At 44.1% G+C, this 23,897-nt stretch overlaps 1 protein-coding gene across 1 annotated transcript; it reads left to right on the forward strand.

Annotated features, from left to right (window-relative positions):
* The first annotated feature begins 94 nt into the window (after positions 1-94).
* On the forward strand, positions 95-20,271 carry cenpe (centromere protein E). The gene is given in 53 exon segments (XM_076084193.1): positions 95-150; positions 1,085-1,197; positions 1,330-1,419; positions 1,532-1,650; positions 1,750-1,869; positions 2,576-2,657; positions 2,760-2,827; positions 2,908-2,979; positions 3,070-3,121; positions 3,219-3,306; positions 3,981-4,110; positions 4,336-4,455; positions 4,564-4,716; positions 4,805-4,955; positions 5,065-5,168; positions 5,415-5,899; positions 6,056-6,107; positions 6,584-6,751; positions 6,860-6,934; positions 7,090-7,158; positions 7,517-7,648; positions 7,982-8,159; positions 8,238-8,392; positions 8,870-9,037; positions 9,422-9,589; positions 9,722-9,859; positions 10,217-10,378; positions 10,503-10,724; positions 10,812-10,892; positions 11,025-11,108; positions 11,256-11,372; positions 11,485-11,601; positions 11,701-11,898; positions 12,291-12,374; positions 12,581-12,664; positions 12,918-13,066; positions 13,212-13,437; positions 13,700-13,933; positions 14,153-14,236; positions 14,381-14,497; positions 14,591-14,812; positions 15,898-16,050; positions 16,163-16,342; positions 16,438-16,629; positions 16,882-17,094; positions 17,233-17,427; positions 17,599-17,799; positions 17,898-17,998; positions 18,113-18,210; positions 18,965-19,100; positions 19,197-19,543; positions 19,633-19,677; positions 20,117-20,271. Coding segments are annotated over 53 exon segments (7,416 nt in total). The 3' UTR covers positions 20,185-20,271.
* Positions 20,272-23,897: the final 3,626 nt, after the last annotated feature.

A 23,897-nucleotide genomic window follows, 5' to 3' on the forward strand; every position in this document is an offset into this window, starting at 1 on the left:
TAACACGACGAGTGTGCCCACGGCAGTTGGATTTCAATTTTGAAATATGTATTAGGATTTTACGCGTTTGGTGGGGGACTATCAAAACATAAAAATGACGGAAGAGTCGGCAGTTAAAGTCTGTGTTCGAGTCCGTCCGCTTATTGAGAGGTAAGTTTTGTGCCATCAGAGTATAAGTTCTTAGTTAGCTAACGTTAGTTAGGAGCTAACGCTAAGTTACCCAGCGTTAATGCTAATGCTAACTAACTGTTACCAACCTTAGGACTTGGTCGCTCACTTAATTTCCGACGTTAACGACCAATTAATGAATGTCATAACGTAACGTTAGCTTTTAACAGTGTCCTAATGGTCACAACGGAAGTAACGTAACGTTACTGAACATCTAGCTTAAGTTATGACTGTTGTATTGTTCTAATGGACCCACTGAACTCTGTCTGTAACTTCTCCCCTGCAGTAATATGTGTGTTCAAAGACAACACGGTTTAAATTACTCCTTTAAGCAAATAATTCACGTTACACCTCGACCTGTTTTGCACTGTCCCATCCACTGGGAGGGTCTCGAGACCATCCCAAATTCCCCCTTTAGTGGCAGATCGACTGAAACCTTTTTGCACTTATTTTAACCACATGTGAAACTTTTTTTGGGAATATTTTCTTCTGCTTTTCATAGCATCTTGACAGCCATAACAAATGCTTTGTTCTTACAAGATAAACAAATGTCAGAGATGAGGAATAAATGCTTTGTCTTTGCAAATGTACATCGGAATATATTCCTCGTGTGCTGATGTACTCATGGGTTATGTGTCGCATAATTAACAATAAAGGTTTTGTCTTCAAATATAATGTGCCTTTATTGCCACTCTCGTATCAAAATGAATCTGAGAATCAAGACTCTAATCTGTGATATTATTGATATGGACTTAGATCTATACCAACGAGATGCTTGATTTCTCCTCCAAACATTTTGTTTCTGCTGAGCTTCCAAACCTCATAAAATCATCGGGGGTGTTTAAGAAATTCAGCCACAACTGAATTCTCACAGAGCAACAGTAAACTTTGTCACCCGACTATGTTGTTGTTACAGGGAAGAAAGCGCTGCGTCGGAGAACGCGGAGTCTGTCCAGGTGTTTTGGAAGGCTGACAAGAAATCCATTCATCAGATCGATGATGGGAATTCCACTAAGAGCTTTGTCTTCGGTACGTTTCGCAGCATGTACAGGATTAAGAGATGTGTTTCCTGGATTTTGTGGCTCCTTTTGAGATATTTTGCACACACATAACATAACAGATATCTGCTGTACATTCACTTTCCTGCTCTGTTGTTCACAGACCGAGTTTTCATCGCAGAAGAAACAACCAATCAGCTGTACCAGAGCATTGCAAAGCCTCTGGTTGTTTCCTCTGTCCAGGGGTACAATGGTATGTGATAGAAATGGAATACAGTGAGACCTGTCTGCTGGTAATGCGTTACTGCATTAACTCACTGTAGCTGGTGTTTATTTTGTGTATTTATTGTGCGTTCGATCCACAGGAACTATATTCGCTTACGGGCAGACTGCTTCAGGGAAGACTTTCACCATGATGGGGAGCAATCGTATTCATGGAGTGATCCCTCTGGCTGTGGAAGACGTCTTCCACACCATTAAAAATGTAAGGATTGAATCAGGTTTGAAACACGCCACAGTTGATTTTGTGTAATTGCAGTTTTTTTTTTTCTTCTAACCAAAGGACTTTTCTTTTGCCCAAAAGTGTTCAAAGAAGGAGTTCCTTCTGAGGGTTTCTTACATGGAAATCTACAATGAAACTGTGAGTGATCTGCTCGTTGACAGCTGGAAGAGAAAACCTCTGGAAGTCAGAGAGGGAATCAATGTAAGTGGCCTATTTACAAGTTATCAAATCTCAATTCCTCATGGAATCTTTTCAGGTCTAGTTTTTAACATTAGCAAGTAACTCATCTTCAATCATTGACTTCAGATCTGTAATCACCATTTGTTCACCATCTTCCGCCTATCAGGTCGGTGCTGGTTAAAAATTCGAAGCAGCTACCTGAATGGTTTTGAATGCAGCTGTGTCTTTTCAAACAGACAGGTTAGCGTTGAGGTTTTACCGATTCTGGATGTGTTCCCAAACCAGAAGCGGATCTCAACTGGAACTAGTTGTCAGAACCCAACCCTGAGGGTTTAAAGATGACGTTGATCCTAACTAATGTTTTATGAAGCATTTGTCAAAACTGCAAAAGAGTGCTTTACAACGCTGTAAAAGAAAAACGGCAAACAAACACACTTATTGAAATTAACAGCTAAAGCTCTGAAGACAATAAAAGTGTTCGAGAGTAAAATCATAAAATAGAAGCTGACTCATTCATTTCTAAAAGGACGACTTTATACTCAATAGTCATCCATCATGTCATCTCAGCTTGGGCTTTTGGAGAATTATAACCGAGTTACTATGGGAAGTGTAGGATCCAGTGTTTTTGGAGCTTAGAGTCTAAATAATCTCAACACAAAGACATTTGTAGACGAAACCAGAGCAGAGCGATGTGATTTATCGTGTTTGTGTCTTGAAAAACATGCAGAAAAACATCTACGTGGCTGACCTGACTGAAGAGCTGGTTACGAATCCTGGACAAGCTCTGGCCTGGATTCGGAAAGGAGAAAGTAAGATCTGAGATCACTGAACATGAGACTGATCCCTACAGCATTTACACTGCAGACTGTGTGTAACAACCAATGTGTTCTCTGCACCGTCTGCCCCCGCAGAGAACCGCCACTATGGAAAGACTAAAATGAACGAGCGGAGCAGCCGCTCGCACACCATTTTCCGAATGGTAAGCAACGCCACAACGCGTAGTAAGTAACATGTAGGATTCTGCGAAATCTGTGTTTTTCATGATTTGGTTCTTCTTAGATCCTGGAAAGCAGAGAAAGCGACTCTGCATCGGGTGAAAATGCTGATGGAGCCATTATTGTGTCTCATTTGGTACGCTAGCTCTTTTCTTTTTTTTATTGGCTTGCTTTATTGTTTGTGTTATTATTATTTGTTCACCAGTAAGTTTGCTTGATCTTCTAGAACTTAGTTGATTTGGCTGGATCTGAGAGAGCAAGTCAAACCGGAGCTGAAGGTAAGATGGAGTTCATGGACACATGGATACATGTTAGTTTACTGATCGCACACTACAGTCTATACGTTACAGTAACCCGTCCGTTCTGATGTCCTAGGCACACGTTTCAAAGAAGGTTGCAATATCAATCGCAGCCTGTTCACGCTCGGCCAAGTGATCAAGAAACTGACCGATGAAAGCCAGAAGTAAGTAAACGACATACTTGCAAAGACGTATCTGCTTGTCTGAACAGAACTGTTAATAATATATTAATAATGTATCCTCCAATAACTGTCTGAGTTGTACTGTGTACCACATATTTTCATCTTCTGATTCATCAGTGTTTCAATGCTCTGCATTTATCCCACAGACATGACATTCATGTTGATCTTGTCATCTTACTCCCAGAAAGAAAGTGAATGAAAGTATTTCCACACATGAACTATTCGTTTAATATACTCCTCAGAGCTGTAAGGGGTCTCCCTCGTCAATCTGAAATTTCTTCAGACTCTTATTGGATCAGAGAAAAATATTTGGACTGTGGAGGAGTGACGTAGCCCCGCCCTAAAGCATCCCCTGCTTTATGGTCTGTTTGACTCTAAATGGACCATAATGTACTAAATGAACATCATGCTGTATTGAAGAAGACTTGAAACTAGAGATTGAGACCATAAACTCATGTTTACAATGTTTACTGAGGTAATAAATCAAGAGAGAAGTAGAGTCATTTTCTCATAGACTTCTATACAACCAGAGGAGTCACCCCCTGGTGGACACTAGAGAGAATGCAGCTTTAAGGCTTCACTTTTCAGAACCGGAGGTTGACGCCTGGTTGAACATCAATTCGCTGACATTTGCTAAAACCATTGTCTCTCTTCAGGGGTTTCACCAGCTACAGAGACAGTAAGCTGACCCGCATCCTGCAGAACTCCTTGGGTGGAAACGCTAAAACAGTCATCATCTGCACCATCACTCCGGTCGCTCTGGATGAGACGCTCAGCACTCTGCAGGTTGGTGAAATATGCACATTTAATATATACATTCCATATTTTGTTATACAATCCTATTGTATATATTATATTTATAGGGTTAGCTCCATTCCCCTGTACATTTCTGCAAGGTTTGCAGTTAAATGTCGCCTGTCCATAAAGTGCAGCCATACCAGACTTTAAAACATGAAGTATTGGAGAGAAAATGAGGCAGATGATGTTTCACAAAGTCTTTCTTTGTATTAGTTTGCCAGCACTGCAAAGAAAATGAAGAACGACCCTCATGTGACGGAGGTGTCTGATGACGGGGCTCTGCTCAAAAGGTATCGCAACGAAATTGTAGACCTCAAGCGACGACTTCACGAGGCAAGTGTCTTCTTTTTTTTCTTCAGCCATGTGCCAATCTCTGCAAGTCCCATTATAACAGCACTTCCCACCCACTGACCTGTGTGTGTGTGTGTGACCTCCCTACAGGTCTCTTCAGACACTCAGACCACAGCGACGGAGAAGAAGGTTCTCTCCCAGCTGCTCCAAGAAAAGGATCAGCTCCAGAGAGAACAAGAGGACAGGATCAGAAACCTGACCAAACTGCTGGTCACCAGCTCCAACCTGGTTCCTGTTCGAAAGGTGAATATGAGCCAAAATAACGCTGTAGTTGGAGCACAGCTTTCTCTTGAGTATCATAGCTGTAATGACTCTCTTTCTGTTTTTTTAGAGGCCAAAACGCAGGGTAACGTGGGGAGGAAAGATGCTCAGACTTGCCCCTCCGTCTGCATGTGATGAAGGTCCATCTGACCTCAGCTTTGCAGAGTCTTTCACTCATCAGAGAAAAGCAGGCCGCTCCTGTCTGACGGATCTGTGTGAAGGTAAGGAGGAGCACATAGAATATATGCACCGTGCAAATAACAAGTTCACTTAATAATTCCCATTTCTGCACGCTGATGAGTTAAATGCATACATGGTGTGTTTCAACAGAGGATGAGGACTTTGACTCCCACTGGGAGATTCCCGATGAGCCTTCAGATGACATGGACATGAGTCAGAGCTCTGTGACTGTCCGAAGCTTTGGAGACAGGTGAGTGTCTGTTATACTGACAGTTATAGGAGTTTTCTTTAACTTTAACTATTTAAATACTCCGTCGCTCGCTACAATATTCACTTTTACGCGGTTGAACGGCATGCTGGGTACAGTTCGCTCTGCGGCGCTCGCTGTCGTACATCCTACAACAATACATTCTTTACTGTATATTTGTACTGTATACTCCGGCTGCTGTATGTGGAACAAAACCCTGGTGTTTGATTGTCTGTAGGTAGTCACACGTTAGTCATCCGTATGTTTTATCTTTTTTTCCAGCCCCAAAGACTTTTCGTCTCCAGACCGTATCCACAAGCTTTCAGGGAAAGTGTCCCACCTGGAGCTACAGCTGGAAATGGAGAGTCAACACAAAGAGGAGGCCATGTCAAAGGTAGACACTTTAGATGGCAGAGTGGCCGAGCTGGAGCTGCAGCTGCAGACTGAGGCCCAGCAGAAACAGGAGGCCCTGGAGAAAATGCAGACGGCAGAGCTGAGGGCGGCCGAGGTTGAGCTGCAGCTTCAGCTGCAAACGGAGAACCAGCAGAAACAGGAGGCCCCGGAGGAGATACAGACGGCGGAACCGAAGATGGCCGAGCTGCTCCTGCAGCTGCAGACAGAGGTACAGCAGAGACGGGAGGCCAATGAAAAGGCGGAGATGTTGGAGTTCAGAGTGGCAGACCTGGAGAGACGGCTGGAAGAACAGAGCCACACTCTGAGTGAAACTGATGAACAGGTGTGCTGTGTTTCTAAGTGCATCTGCTCTCTTGCCTCCAAGTAAGAGGAGAAATCCTCAAGTACACTAGAGAGGAGCACCTTCTGCATGCTGTTCATTTGGCTCGGTTGTGTGAGCTGGTTTCAGTACTAATCTTCATACTTTGTTTTCCAGATGAGGAAAGAGTTTGCAGAGACCATCCAGCTGTGTGAGACTCTGGCTAAAGAGAAGGTAATGTGTAATGGAGCGCCTTGGCTGTGACTTTAACTCATCCCACAACTCAGCAAAACAAGCTGTAAACGTGTTCTCTCCTGTATGTATATATGTTTATAATGTTACTTTCAGACTTGACTCATAGGTTCTGTTTCCCTTACAAGGTATTCATTTCAAGTTAATCTGGCTTTCAAAGGACTAGAGAGTTCTGAATCATTTCATATATTTGTTGCTCAATGCACAGCAACAAATGCTTTAGAACTTCTCCACATGGATGATTTGTTTATTTGTATTTAGGGAGAACACGATGTACAGAGACTCTAGTGCAACAAGCTGCTAAAAACATCAGTGGGTATAGAAGCTATGAGGTTGAATTGAGCCGTTACTTTTCCAACAACAGGATCCGTATTTATTCAGGTTACGAGTGGTGAAAACAAAGAGCATTCGAAGAATGCAATTTCAATGCTTAAATATATTGAATTGTATTTTTACAGGACGCGGTGGCGGCTGAGAGAAACTATCTGAAGCAGGAGCTCGGGATGTTCATCGAGCAGACGGAGAGTCTGGAGAAGGAGAAAGCTGCTCTGTTAACGGAGATGGAGGAGAAAAGAGAGATGGACGAGTTCAAATCTCTGGAGGAGGAGTTCAGCAAAGAGCACAAGGTAATTAATCTGATTCCATTAAGACTCCACTTAAAGTGCTTTAGATTAGAGGACAGTAGCGTTGGGTCTACTGGGTTTTATTTACACTGTGTTTGTGCGATCTTACAGAATGAGTTGCAAAACGAAATCTCTGAACTGAAGAGGACCTTCGAATCCTCTGAACTCCAATGCCTGGAGCTTCAGGTAAGAATCCCTTCAGAATATTGAGTTCATGTTAAGATATTGAGGAAGAAGTGGTTGATTTACAAATGTAAGATGTTTAATATTCATATAATTACAAGTCAGAGCTTAAGATTGGAGCAGTTTTGTTAAATACTCTTCACATGTTTGTTTTCAAGAACAAACTAGAAACTCTGTCTGAAAAGCTGCAGAAGAAAACAGTATTTGCAGAGGAACTTCAGAGTATGGTATGTGTTCTTTAATTGTTTTCTTATTACCTTTTAAACATAAAGCCAGTCCATAAAGTGACTGTTTTAGCAGAGATGGGCCTCAGGCAGGTTGTGTGTGCTGCTAGACTTTAGTGAGCTGTCTCTGGTTTCAAATGACATCACCTAAATCTTTTTCTTTGCTGGAAAATGACTGAATTCTGAATGGATTACTTTACAAACTGATTCATTTCCTGTCACTTATATTCAAAATAGTTTCATTGGCATAGTTCAGTGTTGCCGAAGCAAGTTTGATCATTCAGAATAAAGTAAGAGCCTAAAGCAGTTGAGGTGATTGAATAGTTAAGCGGGCTGACTGTGCCGTGTTGCCTCCCTGCAGAGCGGTAAGGACTTGGTGCAGGAGGTGGCGACGCTCCGCCGCTCTCTGGACGATGCCGAGGGGCTCAGCAGAGACACGAAGAAGGAATGGGCCCACCTGCGCAGCAAAAACATCGCTGTGGAGGAGATGAATGTGAGCGGCATTAACGCACAACACAATTATGAAGTCTGAAAATCTTCTGTTTATTAAAACACAGGTCGGGTAAATTCAATAGCTGCTGAATTCTACTAAAATCACATTTCTTCTATCACACAAATCTGCTTCTCAGGCAGTCCTTGACTTTTTATTGACAGCTCTCACACCAATGTTGAAAGTTTGACCAGCAAACGGTGACTTAGTTAGTTTGTAATCCGTGAGATAGTGACGCATGTTTAGTACATGGTCTGCCATTTTGTCTAGGTGTCCATCGTCTTTACTCATTTGTAATACTAATCTCAAGTTTCTCGTCGTGATCCCCTCCTCCAGGTGACTCTGAGCGCCAGCTCCTCGAAGATGGAGGCTGAGGTGAACAGCCTGCGCTTTCAGCTGGAGAAAGAGAAGTCGCGCTTCAGAGCGATGCAGAGCGATCTCGAAAAAGAGCTGAACGTGGCATTCAACGAGAACACGAAGCTCACCACTCTGCTCGACGGAAAAGTCCCAAAAAGTACGTTTTAAAGTCCGGGAGTCTTGCAAACGAGGTCTATTAGAGAAGACATTAATGTCTGGTGTTCTCTGTCTCCAGATCTGATAGACAGCATGGAGCTGGAGAGAACCGTGGCCCAGCTGAACCGAGAGCTGACTGCGTCTCATGAGGCAGAAGGAGCCCTCAGAGCTCAGCTGGAGGAGCTCGCCTCGCTCCAGGCTCTTCCAGAGAAGGTGGACCATTTGACGAAGCAGGTGAGTCCTCCAAACATCCTCTGAGGACGGTGTCGGGTTGAGATGAGGCATCGCAAACACTTCTGTTTCACTTCAACTTCAGGAGTCGCATTCTTCCACTTAAACTTTCCAGCTCATTTTTTAAATGATCAGATTGGACTACAATAGTAAAGTACTTGGATAGGGGACTGAACATTTGATCGGGACGTCCCGATCCCACCACAGAGTCTTTTGAGTGAGCGACACAGAGCCTCACTGGAAGAAAAACTGAAGGCGATGCAGCAGCTGATGAAGGATTTCTTAAATTAGATACGACCTGATTGTTGGATTACTCGAAGACTCTGACATGGCGGCAGTCCTTGTCGAGTCGGAGACCTTTTGCTGTCGTCTTTTCTCTGTTTATAGTGTTTGTTCAAGCATTGAAACGTGTGTAGAACAATTTAAGTATTGATGCCATGAACGTAACCTGAAGGGTTTTATTTATTTGGATACGTCTAGCTGAATGAGCTGACTGAAGAGCTTCAGCGTGTGCGAGAGGAGCAGGACGCTCTCCTGTCTGAGCAGAGGAGCTCTGCAGAGGAGACGGAGAAGCTGCTCTCTACAGTCACAGCGCTCACTGCCGAGAGAGACCAGCTCACGAGGGACCTTCAGGAGAACGTGGAGATGGTGGGTTAATGCATTGCTTCCCTAAGAGTTGTTCCCATCCTTTTTGTAGTTCACAGCTCTTGCTCAATGTCAACTCTTCCCCAGCTGTTACTTTGAGTTTTTCTAAAGTGTCCCTCTTCAAAACGACTTTATTGTTTTTTTTGATTTGCAATATTTTCCATTATTTTTAGGCTGCAGAGACACAACTTCTTCTACAATCTCTTCAAGACGAGCTCCAAGAGCAGAGGGGAAAGAACTCCGATCTGGTGAACCTCGCTGAGCAGAAGGAGTCTGAATCAAGGGAACATGTGAGTCAAACTGTAGTTAAGCAGTGTTTTTAAATAAATCTAAACTAATCCTTCATTGTCAATGTACTGACTGTTCGTTGGAAATCTAATCCAACAGCTGCTGAGTCTGTCACAGGAGCTTCAGCGTGTGCGAGAGGAGCAGGACGCTCTCCTGTCTGAGCAGAGGAGCTCTGCAGAGGAGACGGAGAAGCTGCTCTCTACAGTCACAGCGCTCACTGCAGAGAGAGACCAGCTGCAGACAGACATGCGGGAAAACGTGGAGATGGTGAGTCCAGGTTTTAAAAATGCAATCGTTTAAAATCACCAGCTGTGTTGGGCCTCTGCTGTGTGTTTTTGTCTCTAGATGTTGTAGCTAAAAATTAATTATATGTATATACTTCTTTATTTTACCAAACAGATGATTGAGAATCAGGAGGCGCTGAGGACGGCCCTGGAGAAGAACCGACAACGGAAGGAGCGGATCAAACAGCTGGAGACCAAATGGGAGGATTCACCCGATGAGATGAGGGCACAGATGGAGGAGCTGAAAACACTGGTAGTTCTCTTAATGCATCTGGAAAACTATATTACTACAATACTTCTGTGCTTACTTAGGTTTTTAAATAATTAATTTTAATATCAGTAAAATGCTATACTAGTAACGATACAGAATACTTTATTCAGTACTTGCTAATAGTGTAGATTTTCCTGTTCAACCCACTCTCGTTTAAAGACCTTTCTGTTCTTGTGGTCAATTAATCGACTTATTGTTGCAGCTCTAGTAATGAGATGGCACACGACTTCCCTGCTTCTTAATGGGAGTCTGTTTACCCTGTTATTGCACACACTTTTAGTGACTTTGCACGGAGGAGATCTTCCCTCGTTCACTCACGTGGTGGTGAATCTCTTTCAGATGATCGAGAACCAGGAGGAGCTGAGGGCGTCTCAGGAGAAGGTCAGACTTCTACAAGATGCGATCAACGAGCTGAGGAGTCAAAAGGCCGAGCTGGAGGGCAGATCAAGAGATGGGAGTGATGCAGAGATTTACCTCCAACTGCAAGAGCTCCAAAATCAGGCAGGACTACATTCTCATACATAAAGAACACACAGTGAACCTGCTGTCTAATGCTAGCGGACCTCTCTTCAACAGAGCAACTGATTTTTAGACTCATTTTCAAGTCTCCATTCTGTCCTGACAGATTCAGAGGCTGACTGAAAAGCTCGAGAGTGTTCGAGCGGAGAGAGACGGTCTGTCGTCGGAGAGGACGGCCGACGCTCAGACTCGCAGCGAGGAGACGGAGGAGCTGCTGTGCAGAGTGACGTCTCTCAGCGAGGAGAGAGATCAGCTGCAGGAGACTCTGGAGGCTCTGAGACAGGAGAAGAGGCAGCTCAGAGCAGAGCTGGAGGACAGGATGGAGACGGTATGTTAATATTGGTGTTTGTTAATTTGATTTTTTTATATTCTGCCTAGAAAGAAAATAAGAAAAACATTGTTTTTACTGTCACAGGTCGCACTCGCCCAAAGTGGGTTTAACCAGCCAGAAATGGTGCAACCACAGGATGAGAATGTAACCCATCTTCAGCAAGAGGTAACAGCAGTTGAGTTATTTCAGTCTTGTTTGTTGGTTTTGGTCTCTTCGTGGGAACGGTATAGATTAACAAAACTCAGGTTCTCTGGTTGAAATACTTTAGTTCTGGAATGTGGACATTTCCCTCCCCAGATAAAGGAACTACAGGCGACTTTCCAGGCCGTCACCGAGCAGAAGAGCCAGTTGGAAGTTGATCTGCAGCGTAACACGGAGACGGTGAGGGGAAGCTGATCGTTTGTCAAACTGAGATCAAACATTTTGGAATTTAAGTGCGATCACGCTGCCAGTTAACTGAAAGAGATTTTGCTCACAGAGTTTTATATATTTGCTCTTGTATGGATGAAATGTTCTTTCTGTTTTCAGGCTACAGAGACTCGAGATCTTCTACATTCACTTCAACAGCAGCTGCAAGAGCAGAATCAGAGGAACGTGGACCTGGAGACACTAAGCCCAGAGAGGCCAGCTCAGCTAGAACAACAGGTCTGCTCCTTGTATCATGTTTCACTTAAGCTGCATGTTTAGTCTTCCTTCTCAGAAGCACTGGATCCCCTTTGATGTTATTTTGAATTACAGAGTGTTCTCTTATTTGTAGGTTGCAGAGACTCTGTGTCATATTCAATCTCTTCAAGAGGAGCTCCAAGAGCAGAAGCAACTTTACTCCGATCACATGACCCTCTGTGGGCAGAAGGAGTCTGACTTGGATCAACAGGTGAGTTTAAATGTTGACAAAGACTATCTATATTGTTTTAACCTGATCCTTCATTGTCGGTGTTGTGACTGCAAGTTGGACATCTTCTCGTTGCAACAGACCAAGACTCTGACCGAGCGAGCAGAAAGGGATGCCCTATCTGAGAAGGAGACCAGCGGTCAGACCTCCACGGAGGAGGAGCTGCTGTGCAGAGTGACGTCTCTCAGCGAGGAGAGAGATCAGCTGCTGGAGACTCTGGAGGCTCTGAGACAGGAGAAGAAGCAGCTCAGAGCAGAGCTGGAGGACAGGATGGAGACGGTAAGAGCTCGGGGATAAATCTTTTAACTTGAGACGCGGCTATATCCCAGGAACTATCTCTGAAATCTGGTCCTGGTTTCTGGGGTAACACACCTGCCAGGACCTGGTATTTACATGTGTTTACAGGCTGAAGACTAACATGCACATCGTTCATAAAGAGTATACTCAAACTCAAATGTCTCAGAAAATCTGATTTGATAAGAATTCTGCTCTTGTGAACAGCCCTGTGTAGTTAAATCAAACTATTGTTTTAATCTGATTTATCTCTATTTGTGTGCATGCATGTAAACAGTCTGAATACATATTTCTACTATATACAATCTGTGGGAGAAGACTGCTATATTCACAGAAAGTCCTAACGGTGGACATATTGTTCTGTCTCTGTTGTTCAGATGCAGTGTGAGTTACAGCAGCAGCAGCTCAGCTCTGAGCCTCAGTCGCTGAAGGACGAGCAGGACGACTGCTCTGCTCTGCAGGTTTGATCACGTCACTCACTTATTCTCACACCGCAGGGACATCTTCACGTCTTAAGTTCCATTTTACTTCGTTGGGAATTTGTCCCCGAACACTGAACAGAAACTCTTGAAGAAAGCAAGAAACGACTCTGCACTGAGCTACAAACTACATACGTTACTCGATAAAGACACTTTGAGTAATACTGAAAACTTTAATTGTGCTTCAGATCCAACAGCTAGAGGAGCGTCTGGAGAAAACTCAGGAGGAGGTGAGCCAGTTGAAGTCTGACCTGCAAGAAAACGTAGAACTGGTGAGTTCTTTATTCCCTAAATCGTTCTAATTAAGCATTCAACGTAATTTACAGTTCAGATTTTTAGCTTTATGGACAAAACTGTTCCAGCCACATGTGATAGTTGAACATGTGATTTCAGAACTGTGGACCTTGGGGTCAGGGCTCTGTGCAGCTCAGTCAAGTCCTCTGTTATCGCACACTTCTTTTTTTGGTGACTTTGCACGGAGGAGATCTTCCCTCGTTCACTCACGTGGTGGTGAATCTCTTTCAGATGATCGAGAACCAGGAGGAGCTGAGGGCGTCTCAGGAGAAGGTCAGACTTCTACAAGATGAGATCAACGAGCTGAGGAGTCAAAAGGCCGAGCTGGAGGGCAGATCAAGAGATGGGAGTGATGCAGAGATTTACCTCCAACTGCAAGAGCTCCAAAATCAGGCAGGACTACATTCTCATACATAAAGAACACACAGTGAACCTGCTGTCTAATGCTAGCGGACCTCTCTTTAACAGAGCAACTGATTTTTAGACTCATTTTCAAGTCTCCATTCTGTCCTGACAGATTCAGAGGCTGACTGAAAAGCTCGAGAGTGTTCGAGCGGAGAGAGACGGTCTGTCGTCGGAGAGGACGGCCGACGCTCAGACTCGCAGCGAGGAGACGGAGGAGCTGCAGTGCAGAGTGACGTCTCTCAGCGAGGAGAGAGATCAGCTGCAGGAGACTCTGGAGGCTCTGAGACAGGAGAAGAGGCAGCTCAGAGCAGAGCTGGAGGACAGGATGGAGACCATGCAGACGGAGGTTTGTGTCCGCTAGCAATACCTCTATGAAATGGCCTCGGTAGGGCTGCACACAGTACTGTAGCAGTTGTGATAGACTATTTCACAGTTGTAAACATTCCAAATGTGTCCCAGTTTATTTCCTGTTGCAGTGTTTGTGAATGACATCAGCTGACAGGAAGTAAACATGGACCGGAGCTGGTCTATGATATAGTTGGATTATAAACTGTTTAAATCTGAAGCTGGAGTCAAAGAGACACTTCAAACGGCTCCCTTCCTCACAGATGAGGACTCTAACTGAGAAACTGGAGCTCGTTGAAGTGGAGAGAGACGGTCTGCTCTCTGAGAAGGAGACCAGCGGTCAGACCTCCACAGAGGAGACGGAGGAGCTGCTGTTAAGAGTGACGTCTCTCAGTGAGGAGAGAGATCAGCTGCAGGAGACTCTGGAGGCTCTGAGACGGGAGAAGAAGCAGCTCAGAGCAGAGCTGGAGGACAGGATGGAGACCATGCAGACTGAGGTTTGTGTCAACGAGTTGCCCTTCGTTTTCATCAGTTTTTGTTTTCAAACGCATCCAACTCACTTTCTGCTTGTTGCTACATTTGTAACATTGGCTTTAAATTCCCTTGACTGTGGAATCCACACCTTTCCTTCCATTTCTGTCCTATGTGACGTTAAAAATGTCCTCTGTGTTTGGATGGTTTGTAAATGAATAGCTGCCTCGTATCTGCTTCACCAGATCGCACAGCTGAACACGTCTCTGCAGACTGTGACTGAGCAGAAGAGGCGGCTGGAAGATGATCTACAGCAGAGCATGGATACGGTGAGGCAGCCGGCCATCAAAAGGGAACTTATCTGTAGGGCTCTCTGCTAAAGCAATTCCTCATCGACAAACACTCGTACAACTGTTGATCTCCTGATGACGCGTCTTCATATTTGACTGGCTAAAGTTACGTTTTGTTTTAAGGCTTCCACAACAGAAGAACTTGTGAAGTCACTCCAAGAGAAGCTGTGTGAACAGAAGCAGATGAACTCTTATCTGGACAAACTGTTTCAGGAGAAGGAACGCTCTTTGGATCAACAAGTTAGTGTCTAATACCTCATTTTACAAGACTGTGCGTCTATGAAACTTGTTTTCAGAGCGGGATGAACCGTCTAACTGCTCCCTTCCTCACAGATGAGGACTCTAACTGAGAAACTGCAGAGCGTTGAAGCAGAGAGAGACGGTCTGCTCTCTGAGAAGGAGACCAGCGGTCAGACCTCCACAGAGGAGAAGGAGGAGCTGCTGTGCAGAGTGACGTCTCTCAGTGAGGAGAGAGATCAGCTGCAGGAGACTCTGGAGGCTCTGAGACGGGAGAAGGAGCAGCTCAGAGCAGAGCTGGAGGACAGGATGGAGACAGTAAGAGCTCAGGGATAAATCTTTTAACTTGAGACGCGGCTATATCCCAGGAACTATCTCTGAAATCTGGTCCTGTTTCCTGGGGTAACACACCTGCCAGGACCTGGTATTATTTACATGTTTACGAACAAGAGATCAAGCTGCAACAAACGGTGGGTCCAACTCATTCACTGACATAGACTTAAAGGAATAGTTTGACATACTTTGGAAAGCAGGCGTATTCACTTTCTTTCCAACAGTTAAGCTGCAGCTAACAGCCACTTAGAAACAGCTCTCAAGCCCAGTAACTATCACCGTATTAGTTATTAGTGAAGACAGCCGAAAAAATGTTTTTTGCTTAAAATAAATACTAAAACCGGTAAATCAATTGTTAAAATAGTTGCCGATTTAACAGTTGACAACTAAAAAGCTGGAGTGTACAGTACACTGGCACGTTGTGGTTTTAGGGAGTTTAAGTACCAGACTGTTCGCTGGCTGGGTGCAGTGACCTCCTGGAGGCTCCTCTTGATGATTTCAAGACTCCAGGAAGTTGCTGTATTCCCAAACTTCAGCGGTTACTGTGGGGAGTAGAGTGATATCGTAACGGCTGGAAACAGTGGACACAAATTAAAACCCACATTGTGATGACCTGGAACTTTCCCTTAAATAAGCTGCAGAAAGCTTTGTCAGGAAAACCTGAGATGCACTTTGGACAGTAGCTTGATATGATGGTTGAATGCCATTGTAGGCGAGTTATTGACGGAGTCAGATGTGCACATAGTAAACTACGTTATCTGACAGGACAGATAAATTCAAAGCGAACCCTTTGATGGATGATCTCTACCGAGACATTTTCAAATGTTATCAGACAGACATTATACGTTATTTTCTACACAGAAAATTGATCAGTAATCAATAAGGGAGTCGGTAAGCAGAATCGATGATGGTATTCGTATGAATAAAACATGATCAAATCTCACCCTAATGGTGGTTCTTGTCTTGTCAGCATTCAGCATGCAGAGACATCTGAAAAGGCAGATTCAAATATTGATGAAGCTTGAGTTGGAGAAGAGCCATATGTATATAATTATTATTTTTCCTTTCAGTTGCTCGGCGAAGCGAACACGACCATCTCAGCCCTCAGAGAGCAGTTGAGCAGTTTGGATCAGAGCACCAGTGGAGTCAAGGAGGAGGAGGAGGAGGAGGAGGAGGAGGCGGCGTCGGCGTCCCGGCTGCAGGACTCTGCTGAGCAGCTTCAGGTAACGTCACCAATGGATTTATTCTTTTTAGTTATGAGCAGCTGAAAGGCAAAGACCTTCTACCGCACCAGTGCAACACATCTCTGATGCCACTGAACTCGTATCATTGCAGGAGTCCTTCGGAAGATTCCAAACCTTCATAGACGATTGTTCCAAGTACAGCTCCACAGCCCCGGACAAGATGCTGTGTTCGCTGAGTCACCTGAGCACTCTACCAAAACCCACCACGGACGCCTACAGCGCCGTGTGTCAGCTGCAGCTGCAGACAGCTCGGACTCTGGGAAACATTCCGGTAAATACCAACCCGTTGTTTCCCCCCCCCCATTTGAAATCTCATGATCTTCCTCTGTTGATCAGCTGATAACCTCCTGCTCTGTGCCTCCACAGGAGCACCTGCAGGTGCGAGCGCAGGGCTACAGGAATCTCTTCGAGCTGTTGGTGAAGAAAGATTTGGCCGTTTTTGAGGAGAGGCGTCAGCAGGATCTGCTGCTGTGCCGAGCGCAGGCACCCCGCCGCTCGCTCAAAGACGAGGACGGCAGGCTGACCGAGCTGCTGGACAAGAGGCAGCTCTGTCTGCAGGTGAGCTTTGGGATGGAAGAATGATCCGACTCACTTCCACACAGCGAGGCACACGCTTCATTAAAACCACCCCGCCCCCTCTAGAGAAATAAATCCAGTTCAAATGAGACGTTTAGCAAATTACGTAATCCAGATTAAGAGGAGGATTCAATGACGCATGCCCTGGATTATATGTGATTGTGTCCTATTCCTCATTATGTTTCCAACATTACTGTACTCAAACCCTTTATGATGACTCTTTGGGCTTCCTAGAAAATGTCCAGCGTGTATGGGAAGCTCCGGGCCAACATGGCTTCCTACACCAGCGAGCTGTTGGCTGAGATGCGAGCCAGAGAGAGGTTCGCTGGGCAGCTGAAGGCCAGCTTCACCGACCAGTCCTTCAGCTTCAGCGGGCTGGACGGCATCCTGAGCGGAGAGCTGGACCACAGGTCTGCGATGGAGCAGGACAGGAAGATGACCCTGCAGGTAGTCTTTAACATTCATTCACTGTACTTATTTGTATTTGCGTTAAAAAGTCAGGGCACTGCTTGTTCTCCTCCGTGTATGTATCTCAGTGATGTTGCTGGTCTTTGTAGAGTCGTATAATCCTCCTGACTCCTGCAGGCCATCATGGAAGAGCACAACGGTCTGTGTGAGGAGCTGAAGCTGCTGGAGGCTCAGACGGACTCTCGCCTCCAAGAGGAGAGGAGTAAGACCTCCACTCTGCTGGAGGGAACTCATTTGAAAACAGGGCTCGCCCTGCTGAAGGACAACCAGCAACTTGTGCTTCAGCTCCAGCAAGCTGAAGAAAGAGTCAAAGTATGTCTAAAGCATCAGTTTTTCACGTTTGTTTTACATGCGCTCATGACTGGTGGCATCATGTAGCAACATGTCTCTCCCTAACCCGTCTCTATGCGCAGCACCTGCCTCCAATGTCTCCTCTCAAAATGCCTTCCTGCAGATGTTGACGGACGTGTTTGTGTTTTTCAGACTCTGTGCGCACACATTGAGCAGCTGGAGGAGGCTCAGGTCAAAGCCAGCAGCAGATTGTCCAACCACAAACAGGCCACCCAGCTGCTGCAGACGGAGCTGCAGGACAGCCGCGCACAAGTCGATGAGAAGGACGGGACGATCCAAACCCTCAAGAGCAAACTGCGCCAGTCTGAGGTTCACTTCAACATTTCATCTTCGGTCCCCAGAAGCAGCCTCTTTTCTCTCTCCCAATCTGAGGCGTAGTCTCATACTTTTACAGCTGCTGTATTTATGATATTTGTATTTTTCTGCTTTAGAAAAATGCATCACCCAGCGCTGTTGAGGTGGAAAAACTCCGGAGTAAACTGTTCAAAATGGAGGTGGACTTGAGTTCAGCGTCTGATAACCACAAACAAGAGTAAGAGCCCTCTGGTTTATGTCCGATGTATTGACTTCAGCTGTTCTTCAAAATGTGTGAGCGGACGGTGAAATGTTTGATCTGGTCGATCTCACCAGAGGTTTCTGTTCTCAGGATCCAGATGATGAGCACAGTGCTGAAGGAAAAGGAAGAGTCCGTGAGGAAGCTGAAGGAGAGTTTGAGGAAATCACAGCAGGAAGGAGAGGAATCATGTGAGTCAGCAGTGTGTGTCCTGTGGGAAATGTAGTTATTCTGCCTGCAGCTGAGTGGTTATCTGATAATAACCTCACCAATATTAATTTATTACGAGAACAAAATGAATCCCTTCTGTTTGTCATTATATGATTATTGACGGGAAGAGGGTGAACGAACATGTGCTTTTATAATGTTTTGATTGGCTTTATAGTGTGAACAGTATTAATTAGAGGGGATTGATTCTGTATTTGTAGCTGCTAACCGCTGAGGGGGTTTATCAGCTCTTTCCTGGACCTGAGTGGTCACAGCGTACGCTACGTCACATCCCTGGTTCGATTCCAGCAAGGGACCTTCCATACTACCAGGCCTGAAGACACCTGTCACATGACCGTTCACGCACACTCGGCATGCTGGCTGCAAAGCACTCGAATAACATCTGGGCTGCTGCACATGTAGGCAGTTGTAACATCATAGAACGCAGAATTTAAATGCACAACAGCTGCTAGCAGAGAGAAACAAGGTCGGCCACGCCTGTAATTCATTATCTATTTTGAAATTAACCACTGGTAGTCGAGGCTGATGTTTGTTTTCTTCCGGAAAAACGATCATGTGATGGGGCGTCTGATACCCGATCAAGGAGCGAATGTGGGCGTCTGCAGGACTTAAACGCAACCGTTTTCAAACTAAGACGGCTTCAAACGCAGCACAAGCTATGCCTTTCAAAACAAAAGCGTAGTCATGATGATGATGGTGTCGTCGTGTTGAATTCAGTCCTGCAGGGTGAGGACCTTCATGCCAGACTGACCAACCCCAGAGGTTTAGTGATCAAGACCAGCATTCTGCTGGAGAAGAACAAACTGGAGGAGGAAGTCAACCAGCTTCAACTGAAAATAACTGAGCTGGAAAGGTGAGATGAACCAGTTTGAGAGTGGAACCGCTTGGGCGGTTGATGTGATTCGCGGCTTCTTTTAGTCCTCTGATATCTGTCCCCCTGTCACATCAGCTTGGTGTCCAGTCAGCAGGAAGAGATCACCAAGTGGAAGAGCAGAGCCACCAGGCTGAAGGGGAAGAGCAAGGCCGAGGTGGACAAGCCCTCTTCGCCCTGCACCCCCACCAAGAGGGGCCTCTCCGTGACCTCGGACACCTCCAACTTCTTCAGCTCACCCAAGAAGTTTCTGGCTACTCCCAGGAAGCTGCTGGACTCTCCCAGGAAGCTGCTGGACTCTCCAAAGGTCTCTTTGCTCGACTCTCCCAAGAGCAGATTCTGGGGGGCGGGAGGAAGCTCCGAGATGCTGTCCAGAACCCTCCCCAAGCAGTTCTTTAATAACTCCAAACTCGGAACAATCCCAGGTCAGCCCCATCTAAAGTTCACCTCTCTGTCTTCTTGTTTGTCTCGTAGTCTTAACGTCATAAACACCTGAGCTGTTTGTTTTCACCAGAGGTTTTCGATGTTCCTGATAGACCAGACGCAGAGACGGGTAACCGCTGTAATATTCACCACTGAGGGTTTTACTAACGGACGCATGAGGTGTTGGGACTTGTGTTTCAAATATCTAGTCTCCTCTTGTTGATGTAAAACGTCTTGGTGACAAGTGTATGTTAGAGGAGGTGTGGTTCCGTGAACAGTTTTCATGAACTGACTCGATGCAAACATCGTGTGGAGGGTTTGTGGTTTACGTCCGTTATAAGCTGATAAAATGAAAGAGACACTGATGGGTGACTGACACACTTGATTGAAGGCACCACTGTTATTGTTGTTGGCACATTAATTAGAAGAAATCACGGAAACATAATGTCACTCACATGTGGAGCGGGGTGGGTTTAATAGCTGTATGGACATCAGAGAGACCAGCGAGATGGATTGTGTAACTTCAGTGCTGGTTTGTCTTACAGAGGTCTTGTGTGTTGCAGATGTGGATGCAGATGCAGACGGGAAGGAGGACGGGTGGCCTCAGTCTCCAAACCAAGAGCAAATGTGTAAAACGCAGTAAAATGCTCCTCGTGCAATCATTTTAATTGTCTTTCTTCATCTTGTTTTTCTTTGTTCTTTTACTCCATTGTTCTATAAATAAAGCCTAATAAAGTAAATGACTGTGTTGTCTCGTTCACACTCACTGTGCGTTCCAGTGCTGAGCAGAAAAGGATTTAGTATGTCCCAATATATATAGTCTGTCAAATGCAGTGTGCTAAAAATACCATGATGTTCTACTGCATACGTCAAAGTCAGTATAGTCTTTTTCTTATAGTATGTCAAAAAACATGAAAAGGTCATAGTACAGTATGTCAAAAAATAGTTTTGAAGTCATAGTATAGAATGTTGAAAAAAGTTTTTAAAAAAAGGCATATTATAGGATGTCGAAAAAAGTGCCAACTTTTTTTTATTTTTTATTTTGTTCAAAAACGTTTTTAGTGATAGTTTATGTCAAAAAAAGTAATAGTATGTCGAGAATAGTTTTTAAAGTCATTTTTGTCAAAAGTCCTATAGTATGTTGAAAAAATATTAGATAACATTTGAATGCATCTAAAGTGATGTGAGCTCAGGCTGCGTTCAGAGGTTCACTAGATGCTCATGACCTCTTTACTGTAGCTGTTAGATGACTCCATGTTATTCTCACGTCGTTAAAACCCTGACGTGGTGACGTCACACACACTCGGATAAAACATCAACTTTTAGTTTTATGGTTGAAAACAAACTAGTTCAGCTACTTGTTAACATTCAGGCTTTTAGAGACGTTGAGTCAGACACTCGTGAACGTGTTCATCATTTATGTGTCTCATGTCCTCACTAGAGGGTCAAACCTCCAGATCTCTGCTGCTGTTGTTTCCCACATTCTCACCAGAACACTTCTCCTTCAGTTCTCAGAAAAGCTGCAAAGACACAATGAGGAACCAACAGGTGTCAGACACCACATGTTGCTCTGCTGCAAACATTTATCTTAACTAACAGTCTTCACACGCTCAGCTTCCTCTATTTTATTTTACCCTCCCTGTAAATCAGAATGTAGATTTTAATAAAATCAAACTATAAAGTTTCAAAGTGTTTCACTCTCTTGACATCCACAAGAAACTCAGAGAGAATAAAAGTTAATATCACGCATCAATTCATCAACAGAGGAGAGATGACGTCATTGGTACGGTGAGATTGGGATTGGGTTTATTTCTGTCCCGCTGTCAATTCATCGAGTGTTTGAGTCTGTGGCAGACATTTTGAGCCCTTTATGAACCGTTTCCATAAGTCAGCATTAGATGCAGACTTTGCCTAAGGGGAATTACCCACAAATCATTGCAATGTGACGTTAAACACGGGGTAACCAGTGGACACATGGAGAGGTAAACAAAGAGGACGACACACGTGTGTTCAGCCTGTCATAGTAAATTTACTCAGAAACATTAAGGGTTAAAGATGGAACAAACAAACATGAAATCAGAAGATATTTATTCATCAAATATTTGATTTTGTCATTGAAGCTGTTTTGACAAAAACAAGTAAATAGATTATTTTAAATGATCTCTCATCTCGTGAGTCTGGAAGACGTTCAAATCAGGGAGTAAAAAGTACAAAATAAATACCCACAGTTATACATCATATTTTATGTCGTTTTCATGGTGACATATGTTGCAGCAAAGTGCTGTCCCATTCCTATTTACACCATCTCAAGCCCTCTCAGTCTCTCACACTCACCCACTCACCAGGTGACGTCAGTTCAGGGTTCAGGGTTTGAGGCTTTAGGGGGACGTTGGCATTGGCCCATCGTGAGGAAGTGAAGACAGGAAGTAGATGCTGCGTTCATGTTTAAGAAGCAGCACGTCGGAGACTTTGACAGTCGAGAGCGTGAAACCAAGAGAGGAACACGATGGCTGAATTCAGATGGATTGTGATGTCTTCATTTCTGATGCTGCAGGTGTTGAGCTTTAGAGGTAAGAGTTCAGGTTCTGTTTGTATCATGATGAGTTTATTAACTCTTGGAAACCAAAGAGTGAGACACGTTTGCAAACTTATTTAAAGTTATCGCAACACTATGAATTAACTTTACAGTTATATTCATATTTCTGTTTATTTTTTACATTTTCTCAACAGCAGCAACTCTATATTCATCCTTCACTGTCAGAGATGGAGATGAAGTCACTTTGCCTTTTAAGAATGTGACACATGATCAGGATGAGTGTAACTCTACTACGTGGCTCTTCACTGGTTCAGGAAAAACAGTACCGCTGTTTGAAGATGGGAAGATTCATGAAGCAGAAGCTAAATCAGGCAGACTGAGTGTTTCAGAGAAATGTTCTCTGGTTATAAAGAATGTCACAGTTGAAGATGGTGGTCGTTATTACTGCAGACAGTTCAGATCAGGAAAACAAGAAGGTCTAGATACTTGGGTTTATCTGTCTGTTGTCACCAGTGAGTATTTACATCATGATGTTTTCAAACCGTCTTGTTGGAACAATAAACTGAAACATTATAATAATCATGATGACAGTGATTCCAAGAAGTTGATTTGACTCTTGTTGTCTCTCACAACGTCTCCATCTTCACCAACAGTGACTGAACAGAAGAACAATGATGAGGTGACGTTGAGCTGCTCTGTGTCGACATATAGAGGATGTAGACACAGAGTGAAGTGGCTGAATGAGGGTGATCAGGATGATGTGGTGACACCACAACGTACCTGTTCAGCCTGGTTGAGGATTAAAAAATCTCACCTTGATCAGAAGTCAAAGTCTTTATTGAAATGTGAAGTGACTGATAGAGACACTAGAGAAGTGCATCAGTTCACCTTCAGCCCTCCTCAGTCCTCAGGTGAGAATATGATGAGCTGTTTAAAATCTCTTGTGGATGATCACACAAAGTATTTGTTCATATTTGAGCTTTTAAAATCACATCGTTCTTTAATCATGATGTCAGATGCTTGAGTTTGTTTCTAACTGTACAGTTTGTTGCATTTTATTTTATTGGTTAAGATGATGCTGCAACAACGACGACTACGAAATCAACAACAACAATTCTTTCAACATCGACAACAAGAAATAAATCAGAAGTGACGAACAACGAAACATCTGAAAACAACTCGAATGAGAAGAAAGCAGAAGGTGACTGAACAGAACAGAATACATTTACATTTAGAAAAGACATGCAGACAACAAACCTCTTTGTTGAGATATCAGAGATAGAGACAGCACAAGAACACGCTAACAAACACCTCGTCATCATGAAACCCTCTGACTACATCTAACTCTTCTCTTCTCAGGCTGGTGGAGGTTGATCGTTGTTCCTGTGGGTTTAGCAGCACTTATAATAAGTGTTGTTACAGTCAACATGTGGACAAGAACTACAGGTGACAACATTCAGGAGGAAACTTCTGGAAACAAGAAGTTTTGATGAACCTCAATTTGACCGTCGAAACTAAAGTCGACTCTTTTTTTGTGTTTTCAGGAAACAAAACTCTGATGGAAGAAAACATTGTGAGTTTAAACAGTGATTCATGACGTTACAGAGTAAAATCACTGTTTGTTATGTTTGTTATCTACTTTTCACTGTGGATCTACAAAAGACATGAAGATGCAGCATGAGGATAAACAGTGATGAATGAATTTAAATAAAGTGATGATTTCACAGTTATGGTTTAAGGTTCATTGGGAGAAGCTAAATAAGAAATATCAACCAAATTTAAATATAATCTAACAAACAAAAGGCTCCAAAGTGACCATA

The sequence above is a fragment of the Anarhichas minor genome, unplaced genomic scaffold (genome assembly GCF_050575085.1).
Source record: "Anarhichas minor isolate MPS153535 unplaced genomic scaffold, ASM5057508v1 ptg000136l, whole genome shotgun sequence".
In the NCBI taxonomy this organism is placed as follows: Eukaryota; Metazoa; Chordata; class Actinopteri; order Perciformes; family Anarhichadidae; genus Anarhichas; species Anarhichas minor.